The 16,459-nt window shown below is 51.9% G+C and overlaps 1 protein-coding gene across 1 annotated transcript in view; it reads left to right on the forward strand.

The window, feature by feature from the left end:
- Positions 1–202: 202 nt before the first annotated feature.
- Positions 203–16,459, forward strand: part of LOC108643112 (hydrocephalus-inducing protein-like) — a gene marked incomplete at its 5' end in the record, with an annotated part of 58,869 nt that continues 42,612 nt past the window's right edge. Inside the window, 15 exon segments of the mRNA XM_029958806.1 lie at positions 203–321; positions 1,831–2,054; positions 3,253–3,320; positions 3,843–4,084; positions 4,912–5,012; positions 6,256–6,391; positions 6,891–7,055; positions 7,934–8,086; positions 9,722–9,954; positions 10,675–10,924; positions 11,547–11,690; positions 13,163–13,306; positions 13,807–13,887; positions 14,568–14,660; positions 14,822–16,180. Of these exon segments, the coding sequence (XP_029814666.1) occupies positions 203–321; positions 1,831–2,054; positions 3,253–3,320; positions 3,843–4,084; positions 4,912–5,012; positions 6,256–6,391; positions 6,891–7,055; positions 7,934–8,086; positions 9,722–9,954; positions 10,675–10,924; positions 11,547–11,690; positions 13,163–13,306; positions 13,807–13,887; positions 14,568–14,660; positions 14,822–16,180 (3,512 nt within the window).

The following is a 16,459-nucleotide window of genomic DNA, read 5'->3' on the forward strand; positions in this document are numbered from 1 at the left end:
CAGAAATCATGTTTTAAACTTGGCATCGCTTTTTCAGGGTGCAAACTGGTGGCTAAACGGGAAACAAGCCCGAGGGGTGGGTTAGAAATTGGAAGGAGCTGGTCTCACCCATCTCAGAGTCAGGGACTAGCACTGAGGCAGCCTGGAAAAAGCAGGATAAGAGAGTAAGAATTACTGTACTGAAATGGAAATCTCTCCCCAGGCCGTGAGACCAGGCTGCCCCTGCACCTCACAGGGGAAGGCCTCGAGCCCTGCCTCCAACTCAGCTGTGAGGAACTGGACATGGGGAAAGTTTTGGTTGGAGAAGCCTACAGCTACGAGGTGAGCAGCAGGGGCTGGGGTGGATCCTGATGGCTCCTGGGGCAGAGGGGAGCCTGGTGGACCTGTGGAATTTCTGGCAACTTGGGCAGTTGTGAGCAGGGAATATTTGTCATAGTAGTCAAATCTGGGGGGTTTCACAGAATCTGGATCCTTTTCCGGGGCCTGAAAGGTGTTGTCTGAAGGCCCAATTCCTGCTTTTTGACAACCGCCCTTGGAGATCAGCTGGGATGCTTTCTGCAAAACAACCCCTCAACACATGAAAGCAACACTGGGTCAAAAAGCTGAAGTGTTCAGAGGCTTCTGTTCCAGCCTCAGACTCAAGGCACCTTTGTGCTCGGGCTGTTCAAGAGCAGCTGGAACAAACTGGCTGCGTTTGAGCTTGAGTCCACTGCAAGAGAGAGCAACTGAAAAAGGTGGAAAATGAGGCACTGCATCATGCCAGACACTTCCAAAAGCTTTGCCATGGCAGGAAAGGACACACGGAATTGTTTTCTTACTAAAAGATTGTGCTCTCTCTTCTTTTTTGATGCTGATACTTTAGTGTTTCTCACTATCAATATAGTAATTTCATTAGATGAGAAAAGGTGAATGAGTAGATGATACTGTTAGTGCTGTCCTAAGCAGGTACGCTGCAGGTAAACCTCAGCTCAGCATGGGATCCCCAAGTGCAATTTGTAACACAGGTAACACACGAGAGGAGAGTAGTTTTCAAGTTTCAAGGCAGAGGTTGAATATGGGAATATTTGCAAGAGCAGCTGCAAAGCTACAAAATGAGGGACATCCCTCTGCTTCTGCCTCAACTGTTCTGACAGGTTTTGCCAGGCTAACAACTGGGGAAAGAATTCCAAAGCAGATGGATAAGTCCATGGCAATGGCAGGGTTTCCCCATGGCTGTGTAGAGATGTGAGAGAGCAACTCTTTAGAATAGGTGGAGCTGCTGTGCACCTCACATTCATCCTTTCTTGAGATGTTTGGCTGAGCAAGGTCTAAGAAACTATCAGATTAAATGAAAAATACAATAACCCAAACAATCTACCCTAGCAGAGCTGGGGAGAGCTTCTGAAGTTGGTGATAGCACCGTTCTGAGATGTCTTCTACACGCAATAAACTGGTTGGCTGCCATGGAAGCTGAATGTGTGCTGCCCTTGGCAGGGTTGGGCACCCCTGGAGCAGCAGCAGCTCTGTGGGGATTCACTGCGTGGCTGCAACTGCCCCACGTTGCTCCTCAGGCCAGGTCTGAATGAACTTGGCGATGCTGGCCAGGAGTGACCCGCTCCGTGTCCCTGGGATAACCCAGGAGTGACTCTGCTTATGTGAAGTTATCGCTGCTTTGCATGAAAACCCAAAGGCAGAACTTGTCTCCTGTTGTACTTTTTTGGCTTCTGCCACGTAGCAGCACATTGCATCTTCTGCCTTTCCAGGGGTTAATCGTTTCTTAGAAACAACTCAGCCTTCTGTAAGAAAGGAAGTTTGCTCATGTCTTTCCATTTTGCTTTCTTGCTGCTGCAGGCAATGCTGGTTAACAAAGGAGCTATTGATGCTCCCTTTGAGCTCATCCCTCCAACCACAGCCCGTGGCTCCTGCTTCACCTTTCGGCCCCAGCAGGGCATCATTCCACCCAGTGGGCTCCAGCCTATCCAGATCTCCTTCAGTTCCACCACCCTGGGGGAGTTCAAGGAAGAATTCCATTTCAATGTGGCTGAATGCCCTAAGCCTGTGACCTTGACTATCAGGTGAGGAGGGCTCTGGGAGCTTGGTGGGCACGTCTGTAGCTGTCTCTGGGTAACCATCTCTCACCTGCCTCATTTGGTGGTGGAGCAGAGAAAAAAGGTGTTGCCCGAGGTCTTAGTCTTGGCTCTGATGTTGGCATCCCCTCAGTGTGGGGATGCCTTCTGCCCAGTGCAGGTGCCCAGGAGCTGGAGTGACTCCTTCCTGCAGGGACCTCCCTCCGCCTTGGCCGTGGCAGGCAGTGGGAAGGCATTAGTTTTGGGCAGCTGCTGGTCTGGGATGTCCCCTCTGAGCGCCCAGCAAGGCCCCCAGGGCTTTGGAGATGGGCCAGCCTGGGTGACTCTGCAGCCAGAAGAAGTGGTTCTAAAGTCCTCTGTTAATGATCTGTGCCAAAGGGGCAGCAGCAGCCTCACATCATCCCTCGTGCCCAGGCACAGGCACAGGCTGTGCTCCTGGCTCCTGTGCAGGGAGTGCTCTGGGACCTCCTTTCCACAGCAGGAAGGGACTGGGGTGGGAGATGGGGAGCTCTGCAGCAGCAGGGACTGTCACAAGGACTTGGGCATCCTCCCATGGGCTGGTGCCATTGCAAAAGATAATCCTCGCCCAGCAATGGGGAAAAGGGGTGATGAAGGAGAGGCAAAGCTCTCTCCTCAGCACCACAGCAGCACGAGGGCTTGTCCCAGCTAGTCTGAACCACGGGCTGGCGGGGTAATGTGGTGGACAGGAAAGCTGATGCTGGGAGCTCTGGAGCTTTGGAGGTGGCTGTGTCTGGGCTGCTGTTGGGAGGCACTGAATCAAGGTAGTAAAGAAACAAAAGGAATCTGCAGTCCATTTTACCAGGAACATCAGGGAAGTGGATAAAACATAACAAAAAGGTTATTACTTTGCAAGAGAAAAGTAGTGAGTCGGTCTTTCTCCTAAGGCAAGGGCACAGAGCCATCTCTGGGTGTGTGTACAGGGTCCTCCATGGGGCCAGCAGCACCTCGGGGGCATGCCCTGCCTGCCGTGGTGCCCTGAGCCCCATCAGCAGCTGTTGGCTGCCTCCTGTGCCCACGGACGCCGTGCTGAGCACAGGGTGCGGGGCTGGTTCGACGCCCACGGGGCTCTGACACCAGCTTTGACCCACCTGAGCCGGAAGGACGGCCAAAGGCTTTGCAGTTCCCTTTAACCAAGCCGTTGTCTCCTCTGTCCTCGTCCTCGCAGGGGCCACGTCACCGGACTGAGCCTGCATTTCAGCACAGGTGGCCTTGACTTCAATGACGTCTCCTTTGGTGAGTGTTCCCTGGGCTTGGAGGCAGCAGGAGAGATCTGTGCCTTGCCAAAACGGAGCACTTGAACAGAAGAGCATCTGTCACTCGTGCCCTTCCATGGCAGCCTGCAGGGTGTTAACTCCAGGGCTGCTGGTGGCATTTTGCCATCGTGAGATCCGAAAGGACCAAAGGAATAGAAAGTCAGTATTTTCTGGTGTCCCTCGTAGTCTCTTCTGCTCCAATCTCCCAGTCCTTGCCAGCAAAACGACTGTAAAAGTCCTCGTCCCAGGAGGGCCCAGGGGATGGGACTGCAGGAGAAGGGAGCTTAAGCCACGTACCTTTAGTGTGGGATGTTAATTAGTGCAGAGCAGGCTGTGGGCTGGTGTCCTGGCTCTGCAGGACATCCCCACCAGGTGTGGCTGTATCCCTGGCTTTCTGTTACGGGAAGCAAGTCTCAGAGCATAGTTTCATCCTACCAGGATATTCACACCAGAAGTCACGAGGTGCTTGGTGCATACATGGCCATTTGTGTCATTTTCCTAGGCTTTCCTCAGACCTTGTCGTGCCACCTGATCAGCACCTCCGTGGTGCCCATCACCTTCCACCTTCGCATCCCTGGGGACGGCCAGGGACAGCCCAGCCTTAGGAGCTCTGATCAAGTGAAAGACAACGCTCACCCCTCCTGGGAAAAAGGCACACTGGCTCCATGTCAGGAGAAGCCAGTGGAGTTCACCATAACACCCAGCACAGGGACCATCCCTTCCCAGGGATCCCAGGAGATCAGGGTATGGGAGGAGTCTGGCCACACATGGGTCAGTAGGTGGGGCTGAAGCCTCACTGGGCTGTGGGAGGGCTTTAGTGCTGTCGGCTCTCAGCATGTGCAAGGGAGGGATCTGCAGTGGTGTGGGAGCTGGGTTACGTGGAATGTTCCTGAAGGAGCACCATTTTGTCTCCAAAACCATAAGGTGAGATCACATGGTCAACAGAAGTCATTCGTGTGTTGGTTTTGAGCGTGACTTCTTTGACTGAAAACAGGCAGAGGAAGGATGAGAACAGAAGGTGGCTGTTAGAGAGATGCCACTGTATAAAGCAGTTTGCTTTTCTTCCCAGTCTCGTTTCTCCTCTCCTGGGGAGCAGAATGAGTTGAGGTCACTGCAGGGATCCCCAGTGAGGAAAGAAAAAACCCGGCAGCCATGAACTGCCCAGCATCTGCAGGAGCACACCTTGCCCTCAGCTTCCTGCTGAAAAGCTGAACTCATTCTGTCCAAGTCAACACATTTCCTTTGCATTTATGTTATTGTAGTCAAATGAAAAAATGGGCCCCTAATTTGAAGGCAGTAGTGAGTAGAGCTTTAGTCTCATTATACATGATTATGTATAATGCTTTAATTTAGCCACCTCTGCCCTGACAGCTGCAAGGTGTGTTTAACAAATTCAGTATGGCCAGAAGGCTTATGTTACTCCCAGAGACTGTGCTCTAGGCATGGGCCAGCAGAAGAATTAAGGCAAAATCCTCCCTTGCCTTACTGCGAAACAAGAACCGGAGGAGACCACACGTGGGTAATGAGCTTTTGGGAGAAGGGAAGTATTTGCTGCTCTTCTCTTCCACCAGGTCACGCTGTGTTCCAATGACGTGGGACAGTACGACTGTGATATGGTGCTGGACGTGGATGGTTTTGGCAAGGAGGTGTTGGCTCTGTGCCTCAAAGCCAGGTACCAGTGCTCTCCTTGCAGCTGCTCGTCCTTCCCCGTGCACCCACCACCAGCACAGTGCCTTGCTCGGGGTTTGCTGGCTGCAGCTCCAGGAGAAGGCTTGCTTAAGAAGCTGGTTCTGCCCAGCTAGGTAGGAGAAGAGCAGTGCTTGGAAAGCAGCCCGTGGTGAGAAGCACCCCTGCTCACAGCCAGGCATGGGTCTGGGCCTTTTTCTCTGGGGAACAGGAATGACATTATTTATTGGCCTGGCTTTTGCTGCTTGAGGTGTAAAAAATTCCCAAGCTCCTCCTGTCCTTCTTCCTGCAAGAGGTGGGCTTGTGCTAGGTTCCAACCACACTGCAGCATTGGTTTGGGACGCAGTGAGCAGCCTGCTGAGAGCTGGGGTCTGGCTCAGTTAACGAGGGCACATGGCAGTGGGAAAGGGGCTCACAGCAGGAGAGGGAGAGGAAAGTAGTCCTTGATGTGGTAGGTGGGCTCAGGTTTCCCTGCTTCCCTCTGGCTCTTTTGAGCATTAACATTCTCAGTTCTCAGACTTAATGCAGATGTTGTTGTTGCTGCAGCCAAATTCCCTCCTGTGGTGCTGCCCTGGGTGTCAGTTTAATGACAAGAGGGATGCAGTTCCCTGGTGCCGTTCCCTCTCCCAGGCAGAGCTGTCCAGTCAGTGCCTGGGCTGCAGTTTTGTAAGGCAAGTGCCAGTGGGGACAGACCTGGGACCTGTGGGGTGCAGCAGCAAGGGAGCTGTAGGAACTGGGAGGATGATCACCCACACCCTATAGGGGGTGGCTCGTGCCCTCAACACTGGCTGAGTTCTCTGGCAGGGCAACAGCACCCTGGGAGAGAAGGGAGTTGTTTTTCCTGAGACACTGGAGTCTTGTGTTCCTTGAGCCTTGGTGAGCACTGACCTTCAATAGGAAGGCTCCCCCAGAGCTCACGGCTCGCTGGGCCTGTTGGGGGAGTCCTTGCAAGCCTCCTTGGGCAAAGGAGGGGCTGAGGCTGCTGTGGGACAAGGCCCGTGCTCTGCCCGGGCACTTGGCAGCCTCTGCAGTGCTGAGTCTCAGGGTTTGCCCCTCCTTGACAAGACGTGTTTGAGTGGAAAGACGTGAAAGGTGATTTATCTCTGGAGGGGTATTAAACATCTGTTGGACAGTGACAAATGTCTTATGCTCCATTCCATGCTCTGCGGGGTGAACGCTCTCTGTTCTCTCAGTATCTCTCATTCCTTCGGGGTCATCTCTTTGCCCAGATGTGTCGTTCCTGAGCTGCGTTTGCTCTTCTCCACCCTCGACTGTGGACCGTGCTCTGCAAAGGTCCCTTGCCAGAAGACGCTGACCCTTGTGAACCCGAGCCCCCTTCCAGGATGCTACAGAGTTCTCCCTCAGGTTTGGCATCTCATCCCCCTCCTCCTCTCAAATACTATTGAGGGGTTTATTAGGGACAAATGGGGTTTTCATAAGACCTTGCTGGTTTCTATTCAGACTTAAAGGTGTGCTGAGAACAGGATTCTACCTGAATGTAAACTTTAGAAAGCAGTTAAATAGGAACCTGCCTGAATATCAACTTCAGGAAGCATTTGAACCTCTTCAGGAAGCATTTTATATTCTAGTGTTTGGGGTGTTTTCTTGTGAGAGCTCTTAGAAGGTTGTGAAAAGCTACTGCAAGGAGGCTGCCAGCACAGGAGTGGGTGTCTGTGGATGCAGCAGCTGTTGGATCCCCAGAGGATGCTGAGCCCCAACAATTCTTGCATCTTTTTTTGTGCCTTTCAGCTTTTTCCTGGGGATTTTTAGAAAATGTGTGTGAGTTGCCATTGTGGTAGATGTGAAGGAGTTTAAAGTTTCCGCAAAGGTCCCTCTGAAGTTGCGCTTGATTCTGTCCCTCTAGAGACAACAAGAGGCCGCTGCTCTGTGGTACTCCAGCCCCAAGCCGTGTGGGATTATCCAAGGTCACGAGGCGGTGGAGATCCCCATTACAGTTGAAGTCCAGGCAGTGGGTGCTCCTTCCATCCCGGTGGATATCGCCGTGTTCGGGAAGGAGACATCCCCGCTGGTGAGTGCGAGGGGAGACGTGTGCCTTTGTGCAGTTCATCCTGGGGGGGTGGAGTGCACAGGGATTCTTCCAGGGAAAGCAGGGACTCCTCATATATGGCTGGTGTGGACAAGGACAGAAGGCAGTGGTGGCATAAGCAGTGTATGCTGGAAAAGAGGAAGAGCGGAGTCCTCCTAGGGGGTAATCTCAGCCTATGGTTCATCTAAGCTGAAATCGAGGATCATTTTATTTAATTAGTCTTCCATTGAAAATGCTGGTAACTGTGGAAACACTTTTAAAATGTCATCTCTCTGAACACAAAGGGAGGATTCTGGGAACCTTCAGCTTTCTGTGTCAGAAAGGAAGGCTGATGTTTGAAAAGTGGTTGCAGGGATTTAAACTTAGAGTCAAGCAGATGGAAAGGATGATGTCAAATCCCCTGGGTGGCACCAAACATCTCAAGCCGGGCCATTGGCGTTGTGCATGTAAACCAGTCAGCAGGAAGGCCAGGCAGTGCAGGCTGTGCAGGGGAGCCTGACTTTTAACAAAACACTTGCTTGTAACTATCAGGCTGCTTCCCTTAAAGAGCAGGGTTTCTCCCCACCAGAATAACCAGCTGTTTAACTGCCAGACTGTTTTTAACTACAAATTTCTTGCAAAGCTTTTGCCTTTGGGCCAACAGTTTACAGTTTTTCTGAAAGTTTCCCAGACTTTAATCTTTTTTAATTTGGAAGGGAAGATGTCAAAAGTTTGCCTAACAGGCCAGCATTTTAACTGGAGTATCATATCTGTCCCTAGAGAAATGACTTGAGTGCGATTGAGCTGTTTAAGCTTTCTTAACTTTCCCTGTTGTGTGGGTTTGTTTTTTTTAAATCTCTCTTACCTGCTCCCTGGAACAGCAAATGCGTTTCATGTGCACTGGAAAGACGCCGCTTGTCTACGCAAGTGTGAATAAGATAAACTTGGGCGAGATCCAAGCGATACAGGAGACTTCCCAAACTCTCCAGCTGTGCAATCAGGATCTCATCCCTGCAGCCTTCAGAGCAGAGATCGTAAGTGTCTGTGGGGCTGTTTTCCAGGGAAACTCCCTGGTCAGCAGCAGCCCAGGACTTGGATTTCATATGTAAGGTTTCTGTATCACCCTGTGGGAGAGAGGAGACAAGAGATTCCATCCGAGGCAAGAGGAGCCTGGCTCTGCAGGTGGTTTTAGCTGGGACAACCTTCAGTGAAACAGTTTGCAGAGCTGTAGGAGCAGAAGCAAGTCTGGATTGTGGTTACAAGTTCTCCCTTTATTTTGGGGAAGGTATTTAGCGGTGCAGGTTGGGTTTTTGGAGCTCTGAGATGAAGAGGAGCCAGTGGCCCTTTGCTCCTGAGAGGGCAAGGATTTCCCCGTGGTTTCCTCATACCACCTACATTTGCTTTGTGCCAAAGTGCTGTTAATGGTAGAGACCAGGGTGTGAGGTCTGGCCTCAAGCTCTGGGTGGGGAGAGGAGTTTCCCCTTCCTGGGGGTCAGAGCAGCAGGGCTGTTGCACACAGACACAGCTGCAGGGATTGTGCACCTCTGGAGCCTGTGGCCTCCATAGCCTTGGGGGGAGGTTTGTTCTCCTCCGTGCTGAGTGGGCTGGACTGCTGGAGCTGGTTGAAGCCAGCCCCGACACGGTGGGCATGGTTGTGTCTGTGGATAAAGCAGCAGGCGGTGGGGGAGAGTCCAGGCTCAGCCTCCTGGGCCAAGGAGGAGGAGAGTGAGTTTTCCACTTGCTGCTTTCCCAGGTGTCTGAGGAGGAAATGTAACCTCCAAGTGAGGGATTTCCAGGGCAGCTTTCTTCAACTCCACAATGAAGTTCTGCTCTCCACCCCTGCAGAGAGCAAGCCACCTCGGATGGGTGGTGCTGGCATGGAAATAATAGTTTTTGCATGCTCATCCCAGGCCGGGACCTGCCGAGCTGTGTCTGTACAGCTGTCCCAGTGGAAAGCCTTGCCTCCCTCCCCAGGGCAGCTTGCAGCTTTCTTACCCTATCCACAGAGGGAAGTCCAGGAGAAAGCAGAGGACCAGAGTGGGAAGGCTGGGCCATGCCCACAGGCAGTTTTCTTTCTGCTTCCTGTTTTCCTGCCCTGCTATAAGCATTTAGAGCTGACTTTTCCAAAGCCGAGGGCTCTGGGGCACCTCTTGGCAGCTGATGCTCAGTGGGAAGCCAGGGCTTTGGTCCTTCAGGGGTGAGGACTTTGGTGCTGGGCTTTAGCTCAAGCGGTTTTGCAGAGTTAGTCTTCAGGCTCTCAGCAGTATCCTCCAGCTGTGTGGCTGCTGTGGTGGGATTGGAGCAGTCGTGGCTTTCTGCAGCCTTGAGCCTTTGTGAAAACCCAGCTCTGCTGTGGGGAAACCAGAAGAGAGAAAGTAGCTTCCCTTGGCATACACTCCAAGAAAAGACTGGGGGGAGAATAACATTCTCCTGAGGAGGAGCATCCCTTGGGTTGGGCAAAACTTAAAAGTCAGTTAAAATGGGTTCAAGGCAGGTAAAATACAGGTTGTATAAGCTCTGCTCTTGCTCAGACACAGTAGTTTAGATTTAGGGAAATGAAGGCTTTACGCTTTTTACCCTCCTCTCTGTAGTCGTTCCTTTTCTCACACCCCACAAGTCACCAGGGTCCATGGTTTCCATCCTAAATGCATGTTTGCCTTGTCTTCCAGGATGGCAAATGCTGGAGTATTGAACCCAGGGAAGGAGTGGTCCCTGCCAAGGCTGAGGTTCCTGTGGTTGTCACGGCAAACCTGGGTGACACAGGGAGATTTGAAGACAGCATGAAGCTGTTCATTGAGAACAGCCTTACCAGTGTCATCCCCATCCAGGCTGTGGGCATCGGCACCACAATTACCATTGACAAACCGTTTGCGCCGGAGCTGAATTTGGAACCCCAGTTCAAGTAAGAGATCTCTTAACTCCTGACTCTCCTCTTGGCTCAGCAAGGAGCAGTTATGCTGTAGACTTTCAGGCTAAATCTTTTACAGTGCTCCAGGCCCTGGCTTTGTTTCCCTGAAGCCAGAGCTTCCTTTAGAAACATGTTGTTATGCTCAGGTTCCTTTAATCATTAGAGAGACGCCTCTGCCCGAATTAAGGGGCGAGCGAGACCGTGTGCCAAAGTGAATAGTACGGGTTTTTATTTAACAGTAAATGTGAGGAAGAGAGAGATAAAAAGAAATGGGAAAAAAGAGAGAAAGGGGGAGAGAAAGAGAATGACAAAGAGACAGATTAAGTAGAGAAAATATCACCGCTGCATGGATTCCAATGGCATCCCATTGATGCTCTTCTTGTGGCCTTCTCGGTGGTGAAGTGTTCTCAAAGTGATGGTTTCAGTCTGCATCCATTAAGGGAAGCCCAGGATGGTGAGGGAAAAAGCCCATGGTGACGAAGGAAGTCTCTTGTGCTGAGGGAAGCTGTGGAAATACTACATTGCCAGTGTAAACCTCTTACTCTTTGCAATAACGACATCAGAAGGGCATCAGACATTGTTTCTGGTCCACATTAAGAGCGGGAAGGGAAGATGGTCTCCAAGCTATTAACGCTTCAGATTGCTCACTAAGAGCACTTGACTGCAGGGAAATAGCAGCTCCCATGACCTTTTCCATCTCTGCTTCTCCTCCAGCCTCGTTCCCTGCGTTTTCCGGTTCAACGTGACAAACAAGGGGCGTCAGTTCCAGCGGCTGTACTGGGACACAGAAGGTTTCAGCCCCTTTCGACAGCGTCATCCTCTCCCTGCCCTCTGTGTCCCCAAGGGCAAAAACGCTTCCCAGAGACACACCACCCCCGTATTTAAGCTGCGGCCACGGAGTATGAATCTGCAGCCAGGCGAGACTATGGAGCTGGTGCTGGAAGGCTTCTCCAGCACTGTCCAGGTGAGGTCCCTGCCAAGGGCTGAGCCTTCCCCATCAGGTCCCCTGCACTGGGGCTTCTCCTGCAGCCCCTTGACATTTGCCTGGGCAAATGAGCAAGGGCCTTCAAGACAGTGTTTAAGGCTACAGGTTTCCATGGCAGCACCAGTGGCTTTCCTTGCTGGCCACCATCGGTTGCTAAGGCTTTTTTGTGATTCCATAGCTACCAAACCCCAATGCTGATCCCAAAATACGGGCTGAAGGAAGTATTGCTTCTTGGGGGCAAACAGGGGGTTACCAGTGTCACCTGCTGAGGCACAAAGGAAGGGCAGAGAAAATAGGTTACACTTAAAGCAGGAGCCCAAGCAGAAAGTGAATTAAGCAAGTGCCAAGTGGTTTCTCTGGAGTAAGCAGAGAGTAAAAGAGAAGCCCTGTGAAGGGAGGGAGTGTCTCACGAGTGCCTTTTGTGGCTATTGGGGTGCAGTGTTAGGGCCATTGGAGCACAGAAGAAATAGGCTGCAGCAGCACAGGAAGAAAAGGGGGCAGTGTCTGTAACTTTGTGGCCCATGGGGGGTGAGGAGCCAACGCAGGGCGTTTGCTGGACACCCTGCCAGCAGCACTGGTGACAAGTGACTCTTGCATGCAGGACGTGGAGGAGAAGCTTGTGTGTGAGACAGTCGTGAAGCCAGAGATAACAAAGAAAGAGATAATCAAGACAAAGGTCACCTGCAAGTTCATTTCTCCCGCTGTGCAAATATCATCCAAGGCAATCACTTTCCGTGTGGAGAAGGTAAGTCTCTGGATTGCATCCTGGCATTTAACAGCATGGCTCAGCGAGAGAGCTCGTGGGGGGGGGTGTGTGCTTGTGTTAACAGCCCTCTTTACCCTTCCTGAGGCACTTTGTAAGGTAAGTGAGGATGTTTTTAGAGATGAGACTGGTTTTTAGCTTCCTCAAAGTAGAATTGTGGCTCCAGCTGCACTGCTGAGGGGGACCGTGGCCACCTGGAGAGAAATGCCAGTTTCTGTGCTCACTGTCAAGGGAGGTTTTTGAGGATCCTCCAACGCACGGTGAAGTAGGGAAGCTGGGAAAACCAGAGATTCCTGTGAATTCCTCAGGCTGATGAGGAAAAACCTGTCATCTGCTGTGTGTCTTTGCCTTCTCTGCTGTTGGCATGGATGCTCTATGGTATAGCTCTATGGTACAGCTCTGTGCATTTCCCCAAGCCTCACCTGCTTCTAAGGACCCACACACGTCCTGCAGCTGCAGTGATGATGCCACCGAGGCAAAGCAGGTGCCCTTTAGTCTCTGGATCCCAACTTCTGCATCATCATTCCCTGAGCATAACAACATGTTTCTAAAGGAAGCTCTGGCTTCAGGGAAACAAAAATGTTGCATTTTTTAGTTTCTGTGGTTTCGGGTCTCTCATCAGGTTACCAGGCTTCCACGGAAGCACCGAATTCTGGGAACGGGCAGTTTGGATGTAATGAGCAACTTTTCAGCTCTCCCTGATGCCTGCTTGTGCTCTGCTTGATGCCACACTGATTTATGGAGTGCTCTGGCGCTGCAGCTGTTTGATATCAGTACATCCAGAACTAGTTTCCCAAACTCTGGTTTCTCTGCCCCGTGCAAGAAGCCCACCACAATGCACAAACAAGAAGAAGGAGCTTAGGCTGATCATAGCTTGGAGGTTATAGACACCATGTGCCTGTGGCAGAGGCAGCAGGACACACATTGCAGAGGGACTGTTGAGGTTTCTGGCTGGCCACATGTTCATGGAATGTTCAAAGCTGACCTTGGGCTGCTGCAGGATCTCCACGAAGGGCCAAATCCTGCTTGCTTTTCTCTTCTGGCTGGCATCACTGCTTCTAGGAGGCTGCTGGAGCCAATAAGGCTGTGAGAAATGACTGTATGTGAGGGAAGATCATCTTGTGCTGTTCTGCCCAAGAGAGGAGACAAAACTGGAGACAAACGTTCTGGGGTCACTTTCTGCCTTTGATCTTGTTCAAGCAGCTGCCTCCTCTCAGGAGCCTATTCCCTCCTCTGTTCATGGAAGTGTTTCCTTGTCTCCCAGGGGAGGCTGGGGTTTCGAAACATGTAAAGAATCAGCTCTAGGGAAAAATGTCCTGGAAGGTTTAGAATCAAAGAAAAAGAGTAAATAGAGATGTATGCACTTCTGAGGTTGAAAAATGTGAAATGCGTTGGAAGGGGAAGGAGGTCTGTGGTTCCTTGAGGTTGTTTTTCCTTGTCTCCTGTTTCTGTAGCACCCCGATGATGTCCTGACTCTTCAGTACAAGCCTCTATCTTTAAAAAACACCTGCTGCCTGCCATTCCACCTTTTGCTGGATTTGGAGCAGCTGTTCCTAATCTGTGATGCAGACCATCAGCCCCTCCCTGCAGGGGCCCAGGTGAGCAGCCAAGGACCCTCCTGCCAGTGGGCTTTGAAGAGGGAGGGCTGTGGTGGTGCCCTTCTGTTGGGAGGTCCTCGAGTCAAGAAGTTTATTCCATAGAGTCAGCAGTGGACTGGCCTGAACTGTGAACTGAGTCAGCAGAGCTGCTGAAGGAAGCAAAAACTCATCTGAATTGGAAAGATCCTTCCTGGCTCTTAAGATACAAGGGGAAGGGAGCAGGCAGCCAGGTGTGGGCAAGCCATGCAGCAGAGGTGTCTCCTGGAGAGCACCCCAGCTCTCCAGCAGCCATCCTCTTGTATTGCTGCTGAGCACAGAAACAGGAGCCTGAGAATCCCCCACCGGAGTGTGGTGCCTGCAGTCAGAGCCTCCCTTGTAAAGAACTGAAGGGTGGACTGGGAAGGCTGTGCTGGGGTCACACTTGGAGCGTTTACGGTTTTGTGCTGTCAGACCTTGGGACTTCATCGTGTGGGTGACTGACACTCCTTGTCTCCTTGCAGCCTGTGAAGATGGTGGCAGGGCAGGAACTTCATCTCTCCATCGGCTTTAACCCAGCCTATGAAAAGGATCCGATCAGCTGGGTAGCAGAGAAGACTATGAAGATCCAACTGTGTTGGGGAACGCAGGGCAGAGTGGGATGAATATCAAGCCTGGAGAAAGATTTATAGCCCTGAGTGACACCTTTTACACCGGATAAGACTCTACTTCACTGGACTTTACTCCATGACTCCGGATTTGACACTATTATGGACTGGACAGTTATCCCCAGTTATTCCCCAGTTGTTGTTGTATTGTTATATGAATGTTTGTACCCCAGTTGCTGTTTTTGAAAAATCATCCTCCATATTGTCTTCTTCCTCCCCTCACAGTTCTCCCGCCTTTTTCCCTGCTTTCCCTCTCCTCTGCCTGCCATTGGTTGGAGTTTGGTGCAGTGCAGAGGTAGCTCCCATTGGTCCTTTCCCCCGGAGATTCCCAAACTCCTCCCTTCCTTACCTAACTGCCCAATCACCATGTTTCCCCAGTTGTCAATCCCACGCTCCTCCCTAGTCCAAAACTCCACCCCTGAACCTACCCTTTATAAGTTACAGTTTCCCCAATAAAGATTGGCATTGCTCCACGAGACTTCTACTGTGTCCTGAACCCTTCTTGCAGTGCCCGATCCCTTTCCTCTCCCCCCGGGTCGTGGCAAGTGGCGCCCAACGTGGGGCACAGTAGAGGTCTCTCGCATCGAGAGAACTCCTGCGCCTTCGCTTGAGCTCAGGCATCCCCAGGAGAGGGGATTGCTCCGCCGGCCCTCCCCTGCAAAGCCGACGACTACGGGCTTCTTCTGCCGCGTGGGTCGCACACCACACAGGTGAGCTGCAGGGGACAGTCCCTACACCTCCACCCCACACCTCACCCCAATAATTTGAATTCGAAAGGGAGGAATAACACCAGGGAGTGCTGAGGAGCCCGATTACCAGCATGGGACTCACACTCTCCACCTCCCAAAAATATGTTTATCGCCGCCTCAAGGACTTTGTTATTGAGCACAGTCACCCTTTAGATAAGAAATCGGCGAAAGCCCTCGCCAGATGGCTTGACCGTCACGGTCATCAAGTTAATGATAACACCACATTCGACAAATGGCAAGCCATCGGATTTCAACTGTGGCGAGAGAACGGCAGGGGTGACCGACTCGCAAAAGAGGCGCTTATCGCCTGGAGGCTTATTCTGATGGTGCTTCAGCACCAGATGATGAATAAGAACAACAGCAGTAACACCCAAGAAGCTGTGTCCTCCAAGTCCACAGAAGAAAATAAATCTCACACAGAGAAAGACATGGACAGAGACATTAAATACACGGACACGGACACTTGCTATACAGATAAGGACACCGGGAGAGGGAAGAAGGACACCAACCACCACACACAAGATGGCGGGAGGGACTCCGACAGCGAGTCGCAAGATGGCGGGAGGGCGAGAAGATGGGGATCGCGGCGATCACGAAATGGCGGCGAGGAGGCGGGGCCCCGGGAAGCGCGGGAAAGATCGAGGCGGGAAAAGCGGAGGCGGGCTCTTGTAGTTCCACCCACAGCGCCATCTCCGCCCCCGTATACGCGCGCGCGGAGCCCCTCCCCGGACACGCCTCCCTCTACGCCCTCTTCCGCCACTCCGGACTCCTCCCCAGAACGATCCCCCTCCCGGAAGTCACGGGGTGCAGTGGGCGGGGCTAAGGCGAAGGCCAGAGGTAACATCCGGCAAGATGGCCGCGCCCATAAGGCCAAGGTCACCGAGGCCTACTCCGCCCGCCGGTACCCCCCATCAGACTATCATTGGCCGCCATATTCCCCGGATGAACCAGCCGATGCTCCAGACATCTGGAGCGAAGTCCGGGAAGAAGCAGCATCCGCTAGGGATGCGGAGTTTTTAAAAGCCTTCCCGGTTTACTATGACGAGGGCAAACCACCGGAGTGGCGCCCTATCTCGTATCCTATGCTAAAAGATATTAAGAAGGCCATAGTAGAGTACGGGTTGGGCGCCCCCTTTACCCTCGGTTTACTGGAATCGTTCTTTTTGGCATATACGTTGATTCCCTTCGATATACGGGGTGTGATGGGGGGGTTACTAACGACAGTACAGGCCTCAGCTTTTGAAACCGAGTGGAAGAAGCGCATTGTAACCTGGGTGAACGACCGGATGGAGAGGCGAGGTATTCCCCCACGGCAAGCCATAGACATGCTCTATGGGGAGGGCGACTACACGCGTAGAGGGGATCAAGCTAGATTAGATCCTAAATTATTAGACGAGTCTAAAGAATTGGCCCTAGACGCCTTAAAGAAGGTGGCCGACGCGTACGTGCCGACCCCCTCCTTTACAATGATTGACCAAGGCGTAAAAGAACCTTTCACTGAATTTATAACGCGGTTAAAAGAGGCTATTGCCAGGCAGGTCCCTCAAAAGGAATGTCAAGAAATTTTATTTAGGAAATTGGTTATCGAAAAGGCAAATGAGGACTGCCAAAGAGCGCTCAAGCTCTTGAAGGATCCCACTCTATTAGATATGATTGAAGCGTGCAAAAACATCGGGTCAAACTCCCATAAAGCGCGTCTAATGGCTGCCGCATTTTCAGGTCCAAACCATTGCTTTGAATGTGGGGAGAAGGGACACTTC

The sequence above is a fragment of the Manacus vitellinus genome, unplaced genomic scaffold (assembly GCF_001715985.3).
Source record: "Manacus vitellinus isolate BGI_N305 unplaced genomic scaffold, ASM171598v3 ctg7180002434381_pilon, whole genome shotgun sequence".
Classification (NCBI taxonomy): Eukaryota; Metazoa; Chordata; class Aves; order Passeriformes; family Pipridae; genus Manacus; species Manacus vitellinus.